Source organism: Bison bison, unplaced genomic scaffold (assembly GCF_000754665.1).
Source record: "Bison bison bison isolate TAMUID 2011002044 unplaced genomic scaffold, Bison_UMD1.0 scf7180017864203, whole genome shotgun sequence".
In the NCBI taxonomy this organism is placed as follows: Eukaryota; Metazoa; Chordata; class Mammalia; order Artiodactyla; family Bovidae; genus Bison; species Bison bison.
In genome coordinates, this window is record NW_011494775.1 from 5949229 (window position 1) to 5971438 (window position 22210).

The following is a 22210-nucleotide window of genomic DNA, read 5'->3' on the forward strand; positions in this document are numbered from 1 at the left end:
TAACTTTTATTCATGCCTTCTTGTGTGCATATGAGTTTCTTTTGTGTAAAAAGCAAGAAATAAGATTGTTGAATATTGAGAGTATATAGTTAGTATATACTCTCAAATTCCCTCTGTGGTAATTGTGCTAGTCAATACCTGCACTTGTATTTCCTTTTATTCCTTACATGCACACTGCTATTTATTATTTTAAGCACCAATCTTTTGAGTAGGAAATAGTATTCTATTTCCTAGATTGCTGGGGAGGTTCATCATCTTTACAGATTTGTCATCCATTTAATGTCTATGTGGATTAATTGGCCTATTTCTTCTGCCCTTGGGGCTATACCTTTTGCCTAATGAGTTTTAAGAAAATTTCTGTTTTTGTTTCATGTTGTTTTGTTTGAATTCTAGATTTGAATAATTTGTTCCACATACTGCAAATGTTTCTCCCACTTAGTGCCCATTTAAGTTTTATGGTCTAAAAGATTTTGTTTGATGAATAAATTTATCTTTCTCTTGTATAAAGCTTTTACTCTTTAATGTCTTGTTAAAGAAGGTTTTTCCATCTCCAGGATCATAACTTCTCATTTTTCTTTTAATGTGATTGTAGTTTTATTTCCTTTGTTTATATTTAGCTCCATTTATTTTTGTGAGTGATACGAGGTAGAGAGAAAACTCTCTGCATGTATGTGTGTCATACCACTCTTTTACTTTTTAAGTCAGCTATGTTTACACATAAAAAATGCACATATAATATACAGCCTGAGTTTTGATAGACATATGCACCTTTATAAGCACCATGTTAATTAAGAATTAGAACATTTCCTTCAACCCACAAAGTTCCCTCAAGTTCCTTTCCAGTCCACCTCACCCCACCACTGGCCCCGCACAATTGCTATCTGTTCTATGTCACTATAGGTAAGTTTTGCTTTCTCTTGAATTTCATATAAATGTAATCCATACAATGTATATATATTTTTGGCATATATATTTGCATTCTTCTGCTCAGTATATACTTTTGGAATTCTTCCATGTTCTTGAATGTATCAGTAATGTTTTTCTTTATATTCATAGTTTATTTTTACTTCCATTGTATAAAAATACCAAAATTTATTTATTCATTCACCTGTTGATAAACATTGAGTTGTTTCTAGATTTGACCTATTAAGAATTGAGTATTTATAAACATTGACTAACAATTCTTTGTGTGAACTTGTATTGTCTTTTCTTACGGGTATACTGAGTCATACAGAAAAAAGTAGAATTTCTGGATTGTGTATCAAGTGCGTGCTAAATTGGTTGTACCACACTCCTACCTTATCCACTCCCATTTCCTGGTCGTGTATAATAGTTTCATTTGTTTTCAGTTCAGTTCAGTCGCTCAGTCATGTCTGACTCTTTGCAACCCCATGGACTGCAGCACACCAGGCTTCCCTGTCCATCCCCAACTCCCAGAGCTTACTGAAACTCATGTCCATTGAGTCAGTGATGCCATCCAACCATCTCATCCTCTGTCATCCCCTTCTCCTCCCACCTTCAATCTTTCCCATCATCAGAGTCTTTTCTAGTGAGTCAGTTCTTTGTATCAGGTAGCCAAAGTGTTGGGAGTTTCAGCTTCAGCATCAGTCCTTCCAATGAGTATTCAGGACTGATTTCATTTGTTTAACATCTTACATTTGGTATTGTCATTCTTTTTAGTTTCTACCATTTTATTGGGCATTAGCAGTATCTCATTTGGAGAAGGAAATGGCAACCCACTCCAGTGTTCTTGCCTGGAGAATACCAGGATTGGGGGAGCCTGGTGGGCTGCCGTCTATGGGGTCACACAGAGTCGGACACGACTGAAGTGACTTAGCAGCAGCAGTATCTCATACTGGTTTTAATTTGTATTTCCCTGATGTCTAATGACACTGAACCTCTTTATGAGCTTATTGGCCATTCTTCTTTTTGAAATATTAGTTCAGATTTTTCACCTTTGCCTTGGGGGGGCGGGGGTGTAGTGATGCCAGAGTTGATAGGTTTCTTTTTTCTTTTTTTCTAATAATGTCTTTGGTCTGATATCAGGATAGTGCTGTCCTTCTTAAAAGGAGCAAGGAAATGTTCCCTTCATCTTTATTTTCTGAAATAGTTTGTGAAATATTAACATTAATTCTTCCTTGTGTGTTTAATATAACTCAGCAGTGAAGCTAACTGTACCCCTAGTATTCTCGACTGGAAGATTTAAAATTACAAATTAAATTTATTATTTCTTTATTAAATATAAAGCTATTCAAATTTTCTATTTCTTATGTCAGTTTTGGTAATTTTTTTCTTTTCAGTCAGATTTATTGGCCCAGTGTCATTAATAAGCTATACTTATTCTATAATGTCTGTAAGATCTATAATAAAGTTCTCTTTCCCCTGCTACTGACTATTTGTAGTTTCTCTTTTTGTTTTCCTTGATCTGTCTAGCTAGTCATTTATCAGTTATATTGTCGGTTCCAAGAACCATCCTTTAGCTGTTTCAGTTTTCTATTTCTTTGATTTTTGCTTTTATTGTGATTATTTTCTTCTTTCTGCCTATTTTGGGTTTTATTTGCTTTTCTTCTGATTTATGAATTTGGAAGCTTAGATCATAGATTATAAACATTTCTTGTTTTAAGTGTTTAAAACTATCAGTTTCCCTCTAAGCCCTTTTTTAAAATGTATCTCACAAATTGTGATATATTGTGTTTTTATTATCATTCAGTGCAAAATATTTCCCTAATTTCTTCTGTGACTTCTTCTTAGAGCCATGGGTTATTTAGAAGCATGTAGTTTTATTTTCAAGTATCTGAGGATTTTCCAGGGGGGAAATGGCAACCTACTCTGGTATTCTTGCCTAGGAAATTTCATGGACAGAGGAGTCTGATGGGCTACAGTTCAAAGTGATTCAGTTTTATATACATTCATCTTCATATTCTTTTCCATATGGTTTATCATGTGATATTGAATATAGTTCCCTATGCTATACAGTAGGACCTTGTTGTTTATCCATTCTGTTTATAATAGTTTGTATCTGCTAATCCCAAACTCCCAGTCCATCCCTCTCCTGCCCCCTCCCCCTTGGCAACCACAATGCTGTTCTTTATGTTTGTGATTTGGTTCCTGTTTCACAGATAAGTTCATTTGTGTCATGCTTTAGCATTTACATGTAAGTGATATCATATAGTATTTGACAGAGTATTCTTTTTTAAATTTTTATTCATTTGACTGCATCTGGTCTTAGTTGTGGCACATGGGACCTTTGTTTCAACATGCAGTGCTTGGACTCTCTTAATTGTGGTGGGAGTGGGGGACTAGTAGTTGCAGCACATGGGCTCAGTTGGCTTAGTTGCCATGCAGCATGAGGGATCTTAGTTCCCTGACCAGGGATCGAACCCATGTCCACTGCTTTGCAAGGGGGATTCTGAACCTCTGGACCACCAGGGAAATTTTGAGAATGTATTCTTTATTGGTGACACTTTTAGTTACAAAGATGAGGGCAAGAGAAGGTTGCAGTGGGCTAAAAGGTATTAAAGGCAGTGATTATATAAACGGAGATTTTATTTTGTGTAGAAGGGAGCAGAGAAATGTGGTGGTGCCAAAAAAAGGTATGATGATATTGCCTGGGGAGTACTTTTTATAAGATGAGGGCATTTTATCATATTTATATGCTGATGAAAGTGATTTTGTTAAAAATAGGAAAAGCAAGCGATAAGTGGGAAAGAAAGAAGGTAATTTTAGGAAATCTTCACAAGAGGAATTGAAATTTGTGCCCAAGAGAAGGCAGTGGCACCCGACTCCAGTACTCTTGCCTAGAAAATCCCATGGACGGAGGAGCCTGGTAGGCTGCAGTCCATGGGGTCACAAAGAGTCGGACATGACTGAGCGACTTCGCTTTCACTTTTCACTTTCATGCATTGGAGAAGGAAATAGCAACCCACTCCAGTGTTCTTGCCTGGAGAATCCCAGGGGGAGCCTGGTAGCTGCCATCTATGGGGTCACACAGAGTCGGACACGACTGCAGTGACTTAGCATAACATAGCATAGCATAGAGAATGTTTGCCTTGGAGCGCAATTAGAACTTCCCAGCTGGCTCAGAAGGGAAAAAATCCACCTGCAATTCAGGAGGTCCCTGAGTCAGGACGATGCCCTGGAGGACAGCATGGCGACCAACTCCAGTATTCTTGCCTGGAACATCCCATGGACAGAGGAGCCTGGTGGGCTATATAGTGTCCATATGGTCACAAAGAGTTGGACACAACTGAAGTGCCTGAGCATGCACACACAGAGCACAATTATGTCATTCTTTTTCACAGGAGGGAAAGCAGAGTGAATGAGTGTGCTTAGGGATAAGTTGGTAGATTTTCCAGTAATAGTTTGAAGTGAACTAAAGCTTTTGACTACCTTTACTCATATTCAACTGTATGTTTTGAACAATCCCTGGCAGTGTTCTTGGTGCTGTAGATATACCACTGAGCCATTTAGATGGTACCAGTAGAATAATTTCTGGCACATAATAGCTATTCGGTAAATGTTTATTGACTGAATTTAGATATATTAATATATACTCAGGTAACTCTGTTTACCTGAGTAAACAATGAAAACAATGGGAACGGTGAGAGACTTTATTTTCTTGGGTTCCAAAATCACTGCAGATGGTGACTACAGCCATGAAATTGAAAGACGCTTGCTCCTTGGAAGAAAAGCTATGACCAACCTAGACAGCATATTAAAAAGCAGAGACATTATTTTACCAACAAAGGCCCACCTAGTCAAAGCTGTGGTTTTCCAGTAGTCATGTATGGGTCAAAGAGTTGGGCCATAAAGAAAGCTGAGCACTGAAGAACTGATGCTTTTCAACTGTGGTATTGGAGAAGACTCTTGAGATTCCCATGGACTGTAGGGATATCCAACCAGTCCATCCTAAAGGAAATCAGTCGTGAATATTCATTGGAAAGACTGATGCTGAAGCACCAGTACTTCAGCCACCTCATGAAAAAAACAGACTCATTAGAAAAGACCCTGATATGGGAAGGATTGAAGCCAGGGGGAGAAGGGGATGACAGAGGATGAGATGGTTGGATGGCATCACCGACTTGATGGACAGTTTGATCAAGCTTCAGGTGTTGGTGATGGACAGGGAAACCTGGCCTGCTACACAGTCCATGGGGTCACAAAGAGTTGGACACGACCAAACTGAACTGAACTGTGTTTAGATTTTTTATTTTTCTGAAACAGCTCAGTTAGCTACTTACTCATTGTTGCTTTGGCTAGGTTGCTTTTATAGGGTTTTGCTTTTTTTTTGGCCCCACCACGGGACATGCTGGATCTTAAGTTCCCTGAACAGGAATCAGACCCTCACATTTTATGATCACATTTTATGTTTGGTATGTGAGGTATCCAAAGAGAAGTTTAGGTCTTTTCAATATGGAAAAGTTGATAGTTATTCTTGTTCATTTGTTCTTCCTAGCTGTGGCATATTACAGTTTTAAGTGTGCTTTGTTAAGATTATATGGATTGTGTTAACTGATTTTAATTCAGCTAATCTTCACCAATGCACAAATGGCTTAAAAGACATATCTGCAGTGAAACTATCAAAAGAAAATAACACACAAATCCTTTTCTGACCAAACAAGTAAATGGCAAAGTTGAGATTGTCCTTCTCCATATATGAGCTCTTTATCTGCCACTGCATAGTAGAAACAAAGATGCCATAAGCAGAAAAAATAAGAAAAAATCCAGATTATCAGCAGTAATTTGACATGCATTTTTATCATTTATCTTGCTTTTGGTGTATATAGCATATACCTTGAGATAGTAACTGATAAAATGATGAAAGCATCATAATTTGTTAGTGACATTTTGAATTATGTGGTATTCAGTACAACCCTTTGGAGAAGGCGATGGCACCCCACTCCAGTACTCTTGCCTGGAAAATCCCATGGATGGAGGAGCCTGGTAGGCTGCAGTCCATGGGGTCGCGAAGAGTAGGACACAACTGAGTGACTTCACTTTCACTTTTCACTTTCATGCATTGGAGAAGGAAATGGCAACCCACTCCAGTGTTCTTGCCTGGAGAATCCCAGGGACGGGGGAGCCTGGTGGGCTGCCGTCTATGGGGTCGCACAGAGTCGGACATGACTGAAGCGACTTAATAGCAGCAGCAGCAGTACAACCTTTAACATAAGTCTAATAAAATTTTATTAAAAACTTCTTCTGTTGTTTCTCCCAGTGTTGTCCCTTTGTTTAAAAACTTGGTCTTTTTATTGCAAAGAAAATGACTGAAATCCAGTACAAAGAGAGCACAGAGAAAACAGACTAAAACGCATTCCTTTGTCAGGAAACACTATTGAACAGACTTAGAAAGCAAAACTAAAGATTTAAGAATCAAGTATTAGAATAAATCATGCAGTGTACAAAGTTAGCTCTATATAGATGAATGAAAGTGTAGGTGCTTCTAGTACTAGTATCAATTTAAGATATTGTTTGCCTCTCTTTTCAGTTAGGTGTGTGTGTGTTAGTCCCTTAGTGGTGTCTGACTCTTTGAGACCCCATGGATTGCAGGCTCCTCTGTCCATGGAATTCTGCAGGCAAGAATACTGTAGTGAGTTGCCGTTTCCTCCTCCGGGGAATCTTCCCGACCCAGGGATCAAACCTGGGTCTTCTGCATTGCAAGCATATTCTTTACCATCTGAGCTACCAGGCTCCTGGTAACTTCAGTTATAAAATACTTGAAAAGCTATTTTTGTGTGTGTACCACTCAAAGAAAGATATAACAGAGAAAAGTTAAGTCTTAACGTATAGATAATTTCTCCTCCCCCTTCCTTCATGGAGAACCGATGTGGCACTCCCAAATACTTTTTATATTAACCCAGAAGGTCACTGATTATTTGTTTAATGACAGTAAGAGTTGGTGCACTTAAAAGTGATTTAGATACATCCCTGGTGGCTCAGACGGTAAAGCATCTACCTGCAATGACCCAGGTTTAGTCCCTGGGTCAGGAAGATCCCCTGGAGAAGGAAATGGCAACCCATTCCAGTACTCTTGCCTAGAAAATTCCGTGGATGGAGGAGTCTGGTGGGCTACAGTCCATGGGGTTGCAAAGAGTCGGACACGACTGAATGACTTCACTTTCACTTTCCCTTCCTTTCTGTCCCTCCCTCCCTCTTCTCCTTCCCTCCATCCTTCCTTTTTCCCTTTCCCCTCCCTCTCTTTCACATGTAAGTCCCAAATAGATCAGATCTTTTCATAGCATATTTAAAATGATAATAATAAATTAAACCCAAAAAAAATAAAATAAAATAATAAATTAAACCCTCTTCTTAGAATAAAAGTGATGTCCTAACAATGAATGAAAAAGTAACTGCCTCAAGTTAGGAAGGCAGTGTTTTAAAAATAATGTCATCACTATGTATTTCCATTGTTATTTATTTATGGCTGCTCTAGGTCTTTGTTGCTGCACACAGACTTTCTCTAGTTGTGGTGCATGGATTTCTCATTATATTGCTGTGGCTTCTCTTTTTGCGGAGCACAGACTCTAGGGTATAGGGGCTTACGTTGCATGTGAAATCTTCCTGGACAAAGGATCAAACCTGGGCCACCTGCATTGGCAGGTGGATTCTTAACCACTGAACCACCAGGGAAATCCTGTATTTTTTATTGTTGTTAAAAACTGTGATGATTGTCATATGTGCAAGCTTTAAAGACTTGGAAATGGAATTTTCTAACTTCAGTGAGTTTTGAACCCATTTCCTAAAAATACTAAACCATAACCTTTTATTTTCTTGAGAAATTGTTTCGTGTCAGTGACCATTGGAAATTTATTAGCTAAATTTCAACAGAAACTTTTGCATATTAATCTGCAAGATTGAAATTTTGGTATCATGATTTAGTCAGTATAGCATCTCTTCCATTTGTCTAGCTGTATCTTTGTGATACCCAGTGGAACAATTATCAAACCAGTTTTAGTGTCAGACTGTACTTTTGTGTGTATGTAAGGAAAGCATTGTTGCCATTGATAAATACAATTTTTAAATTAACTCTATTATTTTATCCGAGCCCTTTAAATTTTTAATATTTTGGTCTTGCATAATATATACTAGTTAATAATGCAAATGGCAACCCATTTCAATATTCTTGCCTAGAAAATTCCATGGACAGAGAAGCTTGATGGGCCACAAAAGTCAGGAGCAACTGAGCACACACATATTTGGGAGATACAAATGCAAAAATGTCTTAGTGGTGGGGAGTACATGATCAAAAAAGCTTGGAGACCAGTATCTTTAAGCTGTGGTCATCTCATATTTGCACCACTGAAGTTATCTCCTGACAAAAATATCTACTTCCACTCTAGATTTCTCAAAGCTGTTCTCTACTGAATAGCCAAAGTAATCATCACAGTATGCAGATGTACTTGGATAATTCTTCAGCGTAGTAAACTGCACACACACACACACACACACACACACAAATCTTTAATATGGTTATAAAAATCAGCTATGTGATTTAGCCTCTCTGGTCCTGAGTTTAATTTCTTAACCCTCTTCCTTCTATACCTTTTCCTCTCATGGGCTGCCTAGAAGTTCTTTATACTAGATATGCTCTTATTTTTTCTTGCCTTTACACATGCTTTTCTGTCTACCCTGAACACTTATGTTTCTCATTCTTTCCCAGTCTACTTCCTACATATCCTTCAAATTTCCTCCTGAGCAGTACCTACTCAGGAAAGCCTTTGCTCATTTTCTTGGTCAGGGGTGTATGTGTGTATGTGTATCTGTATGTTTGTTTCTCATGTACACATGCATGCACACACACATAATAATAATATAATTGTTATTTTTATATTACTTTATAATACTGTGCAAGCATTTGCCCTTTGTTGTACTTAACACAGTTGCTATTTTATCTTGATTTGCATGAGTAGTTGCAAAAATACTCATTAAGTTCCATGAAGACAAAGGCCATGTCAGTTTTTGCTTATTGTGTTTTTCCAGTACTTAGATATGTGAGTGAATGTGTATCAAGGAGTTTGGGTTTCAGCTTTAGGAAAAAGGAAGAGCCATTGTACGCTCTGTGAAAAATAAGGGAGTATTAATGATATATACTAAGACTTGGACTTTAGAAAGGTCAACTAGAGGCTGCAGGAAGATCCATTAGATGACCATTGTAAATGAAGAAAGGTGAGAACCTACGTCTTTGCAGTACAGATGTAGAGGAGAGGGGGTTGCATATAAGTAGATGGTCTAGACAGAATCCAGTCATATTTGCTTATTTATTTTATAGGTTTTGTGTTTTTTTAGGCCACCTGTGTGGCATATAAGATCTTAATTCCCCGAACAGGGACGAAACTCATGTCCCCTGCATTGGAAACATGGAGTCTTAACCACTGAACCACCAGGGACGTCCCTCCAGTTGCTTTTGGTCACTTAGCTGACTGACTATTGTCAGAGGTGAGAAAAATGAATCAAGAGACTACTTAAAAGCTTAGGTTATTAAACTGTTAGACCATTTACCAGGTAAATGAGTATAAGACAATTAGTCATTCAAGGCTGGGTAGAGAATTCTTTTCATGTAAAAAAATAAATGTTTTGTTTGTCTGTGCTGGGTCATAGTTGAGACATGCAGGATCTAGTTCCCAGACCAGGGATTGAACCCAGACCCCCTATATTGGGGCGCAGAGTCCTAGCCACTGGACCACCAGGGAAATCCTTCTTTTCATTTTTAATAAGATTCACAGGAATGACCTCTTGGTCACTGATGTATTTAAAGACTTTTTTAGAATAGCTTTGTTGAAATAGAATTCACATATCATGCAAATCACCCATTCAGAGTATACAGTTAAATGGTTTTGAGCATGTTTATAGATATGTGCAGCCATTATAGCAGTGAATTTTAAAACATTTTGGGAAATCTGTGGTGATCCAATGCTTAGGACCCTGCATTTTCACTGACAAGGGCCCGAATTCAATCCCAGGTCTGGGAACTAAGATCCCACAAACCATGTGGCATGGCCAAAAAGAACTTTTTTTTAATGTTTAGAACATTTTTATCACCTCAAAAGGAACCTCCCTACCATTTAGCTATCAACCTTTTTCCTTCTGTTCCCCTCCCAGTCCTACCCAACCAATATGTCCTCTGTATTGATTTCCCCTTTCTGGACATTTCATGTAAATGAAATCATATCATATATTGCATATCTCTTGCAACTGGATTCTTTCTCTTTGCATAATATTCAAGGTTCTTCCACATTGTAGCATGTATCAGTTCCTTCATTCTTTTTTATGGTCAAATAATAATCCATTGTTTAGAGATATATCATTTTGTTTCTACATTCATCACCTGATGGAGGGCTTCCCTAGTGATGCAGGAGATGCAAGAGGTGCAAGTTTGATCCCTGGGGCAGGAAGATCCCCTGGAGAAGGAAATGGCAACCCATTCCAGTATTCTTGCCTGAAGAATCCCAGGGACAGAGGAGCCTGGTGGGCTGCAGTCTACAGAGTCACAAAGAGTCGGACATGACTGAGTGTCTAACACAACAACAGCTGTTGGAAATTTGGATTGTTTTGGGCTTTTGGCTACTATGACTAATACTTCTGTAAACCTTTGGGCACAATTTTTTGTGTGGACATGTTTTCATTTCGCTCGGTTATACCTGGGGCAGAATTGCTGGATCATGTTGTAACTCTAATGTTTAATTATCTGAGGAACTGCCAGAATGCTTTCCAAAACAGCTAGATGTACCATTTAGTATTTCCCATTAGGCTTACAGTTTCTTCACATTCTTATCAATACTACGGTTATCTATCTTTTTGATTCTAGTCATCTTGGTATGAAATGATATCTCATTGTCAATTTGATTTGTATTTCCTCCCAATAACAAATGAAGTCAAACATCTTTTCATATGCTTTCTGGCCACATTTCTTGGGAAAATGTATAGTCAGATCCTTTACCCAGTTTTTTCATTGGGTTACTTGACTTTCAGCATTGAGTTATAACAGCTTTTTATATATTGTAGATACCAGTCTCTTATCAGATATATGATTTGCAAATATTTTCTCCCCAGTTTGTATGTTGTCTTTTCGCTTTCTTGATGGTATCCTTTGAAGCACAAAAGTTCTTAATTTTTATGAAATCCAATTTATCTATTTCTTTCATGTCGTGTGCTTTTGGTGTCATATATAAGAATCCTTTGCCAAATCCAAGGTTATTAAGATTTGGCACTGCATTTTCTTCTAAGAGTTTGTAGTTTTATCTCTTAGATTTAGCTCTTCGATCTATTCCAGGTTGTCTGTGGTAAGGAGCCGACTTCATTCTGTATGACTCTTCACTTGTCCTAGCATCTTTTGTTGAAGAGTATTCTCTCTGTGTTGGATGGTCTTCACACCCTTGTTGAAAATCAGTTGATGTAGGTTTAAAGTATTTTTAAACAGCAAAACTATATTTTAGCTTTGATACTGTTTGGATTTCTCTTTCACAGATAATTCTGTCATTCTTAGAAGATTATACTTTTAAGTAAGCTTTTGAAGAGAATAGGGATGTTTGTGTGATCTTAGTGTACTGCAATGTGTACCACAGACTTAACCTAGAAAAATGTACAACTTGCACTTGTGAAATAGCTGTTCTCGTCTTGAAAGTTGAGTTTGAAAAGTTTCTTTTGGCTTTCTTTTTACTGATGCTTGCTGAGTGCCAGACACAGTGCTAGTATAGGGCTTACAAAGAAGTATGTAAAATGAGTATGGCAAATCTCTTCCTCAGGTTGCTAATTATAAGATATTGAGAGCAGGGAGGGGGAGTAAAATGACATGGGAATAACTGTGAAGGGGTTACTAGTCCATAATAGTGGTATCTTTTGAGTATATATAATTTGCATAACTATTTTCACTTTAATATATCATTATTAGTATTCTTTAAAAAATAACATTTTCTTAAGACCAAGAATTAAATTAGGATATGAGTGCCAAGGATGCTGCTAAAAACAAATGATAAAAGAAAGACTGTTACATAGATTGGTACTTTTCTGTATTAAGCTCTGGGAAGCTCTACTACTGACCATTGAATTGGTGAAGTTGATCAGATGGAATCATTAAATTCTTTTGGTGTGTTTTTTTTTTTCTTTTATGCATTCTTTTTTTGTTTGTCTTTGTTTTGTTTTTGCTTTTGTCTTTTATGCATTCTTAGTAACTCAACAGAATCTTCCATTGAATTAGTTGGAATTGAGTAGTTTAATGTGAAGTATTTTTCTCTAATGAAACTTTTTGTCTTAATGTCACTGTATAATTTTATGTCTCTTTTTCTCAGGAGTCTCAGCAGTCCAGTTTTGGCCCTGGAGAACAAAGTGAGTATTTCTTTTCCTCTTGGTTTTTATATTAAGCTGTTTATTTCACATTCATTTCTCGTGGTCACATCATATGTTTCTTTAATAATTCTTTTGTGTATCTTATCCCAGTATTTATGATCTGATGATTAGTAATGGGTTGAACTGAATCTTAGCTTAAAAAATGAAGAATTATAAATCACTCTGTATCAAAATAAGCTATTTTTATTAAGTATTTGAACTAATAGTTTAGAGCTCATGAGTTCAATTTGATGGCCACCTCATATCCCCAAGAGCCATTCTATTCTTTCTGGGTCTTTTTCGCTGGGAGGAAAGTCTGATGTCTGCTACAAAATCCCTGTCTACCTCTACTCTTTTGGCCTCAGAATAACTTGAGGGGAAGAGAGCTTTGGGGAGTTTCATTGTGGTTCCACGAGTTGATGGCTGTATGAATTGGTAGTGGTAAGGTCAGGAACCTTGCAAATGTTGGGACTTCACCATAAAGCTCGCTAAAAAAAAAAAAAAAAATGTTCTTTTTCCAAGAGCAGTAACTTCTCAGGTATATTTACTCTGGTAATAAGCTATTTAGAGAGATTAAAATGTGGAGCTTTTTTAGTCCTTAGTTTGTTGACTTTAGTGATCTTAAAGCAGAGGTCCATTTTTAAGGTTAACAAATCTTATGTAACTATTTCTTTGTTCTGTCTTAAAGCTACAGATAGGAAAAAAGGACCCAGCATTATAGATACATAGTAAATAACTACCTGTAGGCCAGAAAGTATTCATTTTCTCTTAAAATCTTTTAAAAGTATCTCCTTACCTCTACTCCTCTTCCCCCATTCTCTCTGCCCATAGCTAACTATTGGCAAATGGGACCATAAGCTGCACCTACTCTTTATTACCTGTGTTTTTCACTTAATTTATTTTAGAACTGTCTTTATATCAGTATGGGCTTCCCTGGTGGCTCAGACAGAATCTGCCTGCAAGGCAGGAGACCTGGGTTTTTGATCCCTGGTTGGGAATCAACCAACCAGGTTGATTTGATCCCTGGTTGGGAATCAACCAACCAGGTCAATCAATCAACCAATTGGGATCTTCCCAATCTGGGTTGGGAAGATCCCCTGGAGGAGGGCATGACAACCCACTCCAGTATTCTTGCCTGGTGAATCCCTATGGACAGGGGAGCCTGGTGGGCTAGAGTCCATGGGGTCGCGAAGAGTCGGACACAACTGAGCAACTAACTGTCACTTTTTTTTTTAATATCAGTATAAAGCTCTAGTTCATTCTTTTTAAAAACAAAAATGTGTTATATTGTTGAAACTATCCTAATGTATTTATCTAGTCCCCGTAGATGGGCATTGGTTTCCAGTTTTGCTGTTGCAAACCATGCTATAATAAACTGTGTGAGTGTTTATTTGTGTGTATGTATTCCTCCAGATGTAGTGTAAATTCATTTCCTTTTAACTGCTAGGTCAGTGGATATGTGCATTTACAGTATTGGTAAGATAATATCATCAAATTGCCCTCCAGAAAGATTGTATGAATTTACAGTCCTACCAATAACATGTGACATGCCTGTTTCCACCAATATTTCATATTATGTACATTAAAGTGTTACCAATTTGATGGATGAAGAATTATATCCCATCGTTTTTATTTCTTTGAGGTTATATAGATAGACATTTTAAAATATGAATAGCCATACTATAGTTGCTGATGTCTGCATTCTTTTTTGCTCCAGAAAGATATAATCCTTCTTCTAAAACTTCAAATGCACACCAGTCTAAATCGTAAGTTTATTGCTTAATAAGTTTAATGTTTGTCTTTTTTTTTGCTCAAAATCTAACTTGTAGTATCTGGATATCTAGAACACTTAGAAATATGTGTTTAATCTTTTAAGGCACGGGTAGGCAAACTTTTATGTAAAGGACCACATAGTGAAATATTTTATTAGACTTTAGGGTCCAGATGGTTTCTGTCTCAACTACTCAATTTTGCTGTTGTACCATAAAAGCAGCCAGAGACTATGGGTGTGGTTATGTTCCAGTTAAAACTTTCTTTTTACAAAATAGGCCTAGATTTGGCTTGTGGGGCCATAGTTTACATACCCCTGCTCTATGATTACACTTTTTTCTTATCTTTCAGAAGTGTTTGTGATGCTAGTTTGTTTAAAAAAACAAAAAAACACGTAAAAAAAATACAGGATTCTTCTTAGTAAAACCCCCCATTTGACCACAAAATTTAGAATATTAAAGCAGCATAGTTCATACTGTCCGTGTTGTTTTCCTACTTTTATTTTATAGGTAGACCCAGAAATATGTATCAAAATGTAGTAGAGTGGTATATTGGATGATAATAAATTCCAACTTACAGAATGAACTTACTACTGAATTCCTGAGACCACAAGTTAATTCAGTAATTGAAACAAAATTCTAAAGAAAGTGAATAACCAGTATAACCACAGTCTGTACTGATAACCTCAGCCTCTTCAGCTGAACATAGTGGGAATTGAGTGAGAATGAAAATACATGAATACAAGAAATTTCACCTGACTGTTGGAGAGTTCAAATTATGTAAATTCCTATTTATTATATTTATTCATGTGCAGAAAACCAATGGGAGCTTACCATATATGTGCAGATTACTTTGGTTTCTGAGGGAACAAGAGCATCCAGTACCTTAAGCAGTATGGTAAAAGCTTTGACATATTCATATGTGTAAACAGGTTCATTGACCTGCCATTATTAAATCATAAGGGCTGAGAGAATTCAGAGTAAGCACATTTCTTTATAGGAAATCAGTCATAGAGATGTACTGAGACCTTGACCAAAAGAAGACCTTTTTATCTGTCCCACTTATTTGGTCATCCTTAGATTTCATAGTTCTATAATCATCTGGTTACTTTGTATCAACATGGTCATTTATGTGAAACTCTGAACTTGGGATCAGATTTAGAAACTCAGATTAAGTTTTGAGGGGACAATATTAGTAGTAGTAGGAGTGAAAGAAGATTTCCTTTCCATTGATTGGAGACTGTCAGGAAATTTTGAGAAGAAAGGTAATGTAACTAGTGGTGATAGAAATCAAACATTTTCTAGTTTTCCCTAAGGTTTGTGTTAATTTTTCCTTTCTTATAAAAAGGCAAGGAGTGTTTTGTGATTCCTTACTCAGTTTTTAATTTTGATTTTGATTCTGTGGCCTTAAGGAAAATTTAAATCTATAATTTTACTTTTAAAAACTAATTCCAGGAACTGTTAACTTAAAGTATTTATTTGTGTTTTTTAAACAGTTGATTTGAATTTTGATTAAGAAAGATTTGGACTCTGGAGTTATTTTTAATTCATATATGGTTATTTCTCTTGTATAACCAAGGTTCTTGCCCAAAATTGTACATCTGCAAAGAGCACTCATCTTTCATAGCAAGGCATTTACGAACTAGCACTTTGTGTGTTCTGGTTTTCACAATTACCCAAGTGTACATATCTCTTCATAAAACCTTGGGGATAGTGAAAGAGAATTGCTGATGCTTTCATTTTATCTTCCTTCTTTTTGAGAGTCATATTCCTCTAGTGGACTGTTGGGTATGAGTATGGTAATTTGTTTTAATAATGAATGAGTTTGTGTATTTGCAATTAGAGAAAAATTACAGATAACAGAAGTGAGTATAGGAGTTTGTGGCAGGTAACTTTTATTTATAGAAAACAAAGATGAATATTTTACTTATGGAAAAGTTAGAGCTTCCAAAATTGAAATTGTTAAATTTCATCTTTCTCAGTTTTTTACTCTGGATATAAACCAAACCAGAGTAAGACTTACTGGGTCTTTTCTTTATTTTTCAATTAAATATTTGGCTACCACGGTGATTATTTCTAGAATTATTGTAGAATATCTAATGCTCTGCTATGCCATGATGAAATTCCCCAAATAATCAGCCTTTCTGTCTTTTCCTTCTAGTATGTTAAAAGATGACTTAAAGCTAAGCAGCAGTGAAGACAGTGATGGGGAACAGGTGTGTCTGCTTAGGATTTACTAGTTTCACACAGTGTTTGTTTTTATTGTATTTTATAAGAATTATAATTGAATAATACATTTATGATCCAGGTAGTTAAGTTCATTCCTGCTTTTCTGACACTGGTATATTACAGTTTTCCACTCTGTCTTTAAACCTCCACTTTTTTCCCTTATTTTTTTTTTTAAATGACTTTTCCTTATTACTTAGCATATATTAGAACATCCTCATGAAGCATGAGATTGTTGATAAGAAGAACTATTAACACAGCTTTTAATCTTATCCTGGCAATTCGTTATTGTTCAGGTAAAAACAGTATTTCATAAGTGTTAAGTGACCATTGATGCATATATTAGAGAAGAAAGTTTTTCTATTAAGATTTCACATATTGTTCACATTAAGCAGATAAAGTACTATTTATTCATTTATAGATTTCCTCTCATGTTTTAATTTTAGGATTGTGATAAGACAATGCCAAGGAGTACACCAGGAAGGTAGGCATCCTTTTATTTTTTGTTTTATTTATAGTGGAAGGGTCAATCTGATAACAGTGTGTAGTGATAGAGTAATTGACCTTATAAAGTAAATATTATTATTACAACTCTGTAAATTAACTAAAAATCATTGTGAATTGTGTGTTTAAAATAAATGAATTTTAGAGTATCTTGTACCCCAGTAAAGCTTTTATTAAAGGTGAGTACTAGTGGCTAATGCTGCATTTCAGAAACTTTTTAAAAGGAAGTATTTATTTCATTTATAATGAAGTTTAAGAATCATAGAATTTGAAGAGCTTAACAAATAGTAAACATTTTAAATAAAGTGGAGTGTCAACTTTGAATGCTTACAGGTTGTCATTCTGAAAAAAAAAATCTTTTGGTCATTTATATTTTTTATTTCTTTTAGTAACTCTGAACCTTCACACCATAATAGTGAAGGGGCAGATAACTCCAGGGATGATTCTAGCAGCCACAGTGGATCTGAAAGCAGCTCTGGATCTGACTCAGAGAGTGAAAGTAGTTCCAGTGACAGTGAGGCAAATGAGCCATCCCAGAGTGCATCTCCTGAGGTGAGAGGGAGCCAAGAGGGTCCCTTCTGTAGGCACTCTGAAGGCCCCTGGTGATGCCCAGTATTTACTTTGAGCTTTATTTTTGTTTCAGCCTGGTGACTCATGTTGTTTAGTTATGGTGAAAAGAAGTCTTAAATACTATAAATTCACTGTAGCTTGATAAAATGTGGTTTAAAATCTCTGTTGGTTCCTACATTGTTTGTTTGCTTTCTGGAATTAAATGTACTGTATGCATTCCTGACAGGGCTATTTAATATTTAAAAGCTATATATATATAATAATTAGCTTATGTTCTCTTTGAAGTGATTAGAGCTATTATTATTTTTAGCCTTTTCCTTTGGTTCAGTTAGGACTATGAAAAACAAATGCTTTTGTGGTGTTAGGCATTGTGTTTTTTCCTCTTCCTTGAGATTATGAAGAAAGGAGAAAGTTTCAGTACTGAAAAAGCATACTTTCTCTGTTTTTCAGCCTGAACCACCTCCCACAAATAAATGGCAACTTGATAACTGGCTGAATAAAGTAAATCCACATAAAGTATCACCAGCTTCTTCTGTGGACAGTAATATCCCATCATCTCAAGGCTATAAAAAGGAAGGCCGAGAACAGGGCACAGGGAATAGCTACACAGATCCAGGTGGTCCTAAAGAAACAAGTTCTGCTACTCCTGGACGAGACTCCAAAACTGTCCAAAAGGGATCAGAAAGTGGGCGTGGGAGGCAAAAGTCTCCTGCCCAGAGTGACAGCACAGCACAGAGGAGAACTGTAGGGAAAAAACAACCCAAAAAGACTGAGAAGGCAGCTGCTGAAGAGCCCCGTGGAGGCCTGAAGATAGAGAGTGAAACTCCTGTAGACATGGCTACCAGCATGCCCTCCAGCAGACACAAAGCGGCCACCAAAGGCTCAAGAAAACCCAATATAAAAAAGGAGTCCAAATCTTCCCCTCGACCTTCAGCAGAGAAAAAGAAATACAAGTCAACAAGTAAATCTTCCCAGAAATCAAGGGAAATTATAGAAACAGATACCTCATCCTCAGATTCGGATGAAAGCGAGAGCCTTCCTCCTTCCTCACAAACTCCTAAGTACCCTGAGAGTAATAGGACTCCCGTTAAACCCTCCTCAGTGGAGGAAGAAGATAGCTTTTTTCGGCAACGAATGTTCTCTCCTATGGAAGAGAAAGAACTTCTTTCACCCCTCAGTGAGCCTGATGACAGGTATCCACTTATTGTGAAGATTGACCTGAATCTCTTGACTAGAATACCAGGAAAGCCTTACAAAGAAACAGAGCCACCCAAGGGGGAAAAGAAAAATGTGCCAGAAAAGCACACAAGAGAGGCTCAGAAACAAGCCTCAGAGAAAGTTTCCAACAAAGGCAAGAGGAAACATAAGGTTTGTAATGGGTTTTTTGTTGTTCTTGTTGTTGTGTGAACATCGTCCTCTAAAATGCAGTGGAAATCTCATTAAGCCAAAAACTAGCTAGTTAATTCATAGCTATGAGGGAAAATAGAGGTGAGCCTAAAGCCCTGATGAGGCAACAGACACAAGAGTCTCTTGAGGACCACCGTGCCTCTCCCTGTATCCTTTAGTAAAGAATTATAGTTCCTAATTCTTTATTAAAGGTTCATTTCTTATCTGAATTTCTGATTCAGATAAGAAATGAACCAGTGCATCTGTTCATAGTGTGTGCTGGCCAGTGTAGAGGTGAGAACGAAGCAAAGATTGCAAAGTGGCCTTTACAACATTCTTAAAATTTTGGTTTTAAATGTCTTTAGTTGGGATATGTACTCTCCAGGTTGTCATACTTCATAACACTTTCTTCTGTCTTATATCCAGACCAAGTGACATGTTTTAGATTACAAATTCCAGCTAGTAAATTGACTCACCAATTTTAACATGTCCTTAAGGATTTCACCAATCCATTGTACATAGCTGTGCCACAGCTTTTCTGCTTTTTGAGACACTCATATCTGCAAGTTCAGAATTAAAAACATCTGCTGGCACATAACCAGCTCTCGTCCCTAAATAATTCCAAGATAATTTGGATTTACAGATAAAGCTTGGTATATACTTTTAAGGTCAGCTTTTTTTAAACCCAGGAAATAAGAAAATTCATGGATATCTGTGATTGGAAGATAATGGACATACAATGGAGCTGAAAAATTTACATATAGAGACAGATTTTTTGGAAAGAAATGTGATCTCTCAACTTTAGTGAGAAATCTTTAGAGGAGAGTACATTTTACTAATTTGTATTGCAGAATAGTATAATTTCCCTTGATACACATGTGTGAATGCGATTGTAAGATATTGAAAACATGAGCAGGTGAACGGGATAGCAGGTGGACTCAACAAAATCCCAGTCCCAGTTGACCCTGAGAATCTCATGTAGGAGGACAGGAGGAATATAACGTTTTCTTAAAATGAAATGAGCCTGTGGTTTTCCCTCTTTTTCCTTGGAACCACAGTACTGTGTGCTGTTGCTGATGTATCTGGACAAATGAGAATAACACTTTTTTTTTTGCATCTTCAAAAGTTTAAGATTTTTTAAAATTTGAATTTCTAGAAAACTGAAGCTTCCTACTTTCAGTACTATAGCTAAGAGGTTCCATTATTGTAGTAAAGGGATGCTTTATTCAACTGGTAAACTCTTTAGGGCTGCTGGATTCTAGAGCCCACAGCCTCACATTGGTGGACTTAGTTATAGGATTTTATATTATTCTATATAATTCATAGAAATTATATGAAATAAGAGCTTATATATGATAGATTCTGCTCCTTAAAAAAATAAGATGTTTCTTATGGAATTAAAAAAATGGTTCTTTTATCTTTAAAAAGGTATTACAAATCTTTGTAAACTTTTTCAGACATTTAACATATAATATACTGAGTATATTTTACTCTTGTTTAAAATTTTACAATATACTTAACTTGTAATAAAAAAATCCCCTTCCTCTAAAAGGAGTGTTCCATATCTCTGTTGGAGAAGGAAATGGCAACCCACTCCAGTATTCTTGCCTGGAGAATCCCATGGACAGAGGAGCCTGGTGGGCTACAGTCCCATGGGGTCGCCAAGAGTTGGACACAACTGAGCGACTAAGCATATCTCCTTACCTCCCCCACATTTCATTGGCATATATTCCTCACAAGTTTTTTTATATCAATACCTGTAAATGAAATTTTGATTTTATAAAATGTATATCACCAGGAAATTTAGTGATGATTATTCGCAACCCCCCACCCCCTCGCCCCAGAATGCCATACAACTTGCAGAATCTTAGTTCCCTCACCAGGGATTGAGCCCAGGCCCCAGCAGTGAAAGCAAAGAGTCCTAACCACTGGACCACCAGGGTATTTCCCAGTGATGATTTTTGAGATTTGTTGCTTTGGTAAAATTATTCTTGAAGATAAAGCAGATAATACTGAGAAAGAGACCAGCCAAAGATAATGAAAGATGTGGATTCCTTTTTCTCATGTTTTCACATGTCCAACTTTAATCATTTGTGTATGGGAACAAATTCTTTTGTAAGGCAGGATGTTTGCAATATTTGTGCCCTGATATTTAAATCAATAGGAAAACTTAAATTCCCCAAGCATAGTAGCTTGATAATTATAGACAGGCCCATAGCTTTTGTTTCAGCAAAAAAGTTTTTCAAAAATCATTAGTCTTGGCTAAAAGCAAAAAGATGGACAGTAACAAGTGTTGGTGAAGATGTGGAGAACGACAGTGCCTATGGGAATGTAAAGTAATGTAGCCACTTTGGGACATAGTTTAACAGTTCCTCAAAAAGTAAATAGACAGTATTCCCTTATGACTCAGCAATTTCATTCCTATGTATATACACAAGAACAATGAAAACTTGTCCACACAAAAACCTATACTTGAAAAGTAGGAAAAATTCAAATGATGAATGGATAAATAAAATGTGGTATACCCATACAATGGAATATATTCATTCATTACAAAGAAATAAAATATTGACAAATAATCTTACAACACAGATGAATTTTATGGTATGTGAATTGTATCTTAATTATCTCATCCCCTCTCCTCAAATCATCAGACTGAAAAGATGCCATTTAAAAGACTGTTACAGCATTTCAGCTTTTCTTATCTAAAATAGGAGACTTCTTCTTAGACTTAAAAACCTAATTTATTTAACACTGTTTAAATGAGTTCTTTCACTTCACATTTATCTTCTTTCTGAAGTATATCAGAGATTAACTGTTTGATGGTGACTAGCACTGAAAACTGAAATTAGATGAATAAAAATCAAAACCTAACTGCTTTTTTTCCTCTATTTTTCATCCAGAATGAAGATGATAACCGAGCCAATGAAAGCAAGAAACCTAAAACAGAGGACAAGAATATGGCAGGCCACAAGCCATCCAGCAACAAAGAGTATGTCTGCAAAACATGTTAACATGTGTGTTGATCTATGTGTGTTATTTGCTGCTGGGTACTTTCTAATGTGCTCTTAGAATATTCCATTTAGTATGTATATGTTATACATTTCTGTACGCAGTCATATACCAAATAGTGGGAGGTTTTGCTTTTAGTTAATTGGGATTAAAAGCAAGATTCAGTCACTTTATCTCTCGTTTTAGGAGAATAGGAAGTGTTCATAGGATAAGAATTAAAGTAAAGCTTTACCACTTTCAGGCTGGATGGCAAGCTTATGTATAGCTGCAGGAGACATTTGAGCATTAGTATCTTCATTCACCATTCCTCTTTTTGTTCTTTTATTCAGTCACTATTTATTGAATACTTGTGTATGGCAGACCAAGGCTTAGGCACTGAGTATACAACCATAATGGGGAGGAAACACTGGAGAAGATATCTG

General features: G+C 36.5%; 1 protein-coding gene across 3 annotated transcripts in view; it reads left to right on the forward strand.

Annotated features, from left to right (window-relative positions):
• The window catches only part of AFF4 (AF4/FMR2 family, member 4), an 85138-nt gene that overhangs the window by 40097 nt on the left and 22831 nt on the right, over nt 1–22210 (forward strand). For all 3 annotated transcript variants that reach the window (XM_010844528.1, XM_010844527.1, XM_010844529.1), the window contains 7 exons: nt 12285–12321; nt 14039–14087; nt 16252–16306; nt 16763–16800; nt 17210–17372; nt 17841–18758; nt 21680–21768. In XM_010844528.1, the coding sequence (XP_010842830.1) occupies nt 12285–12321; nt 14039–14087; nt 16252–16306; nt 16763–16800; nt 17210–17372; nt 17841–18758; nt 21680–21768 (1349 nt within the window). The remainder of the gene's footprint in view (nt 1–12284; nt 12322–14038; nt 14088–16251; nt 16307–16762; nt 16801–17209; nt 17373–17840; nt 18759–21679; nt 21769–22210) is intronic.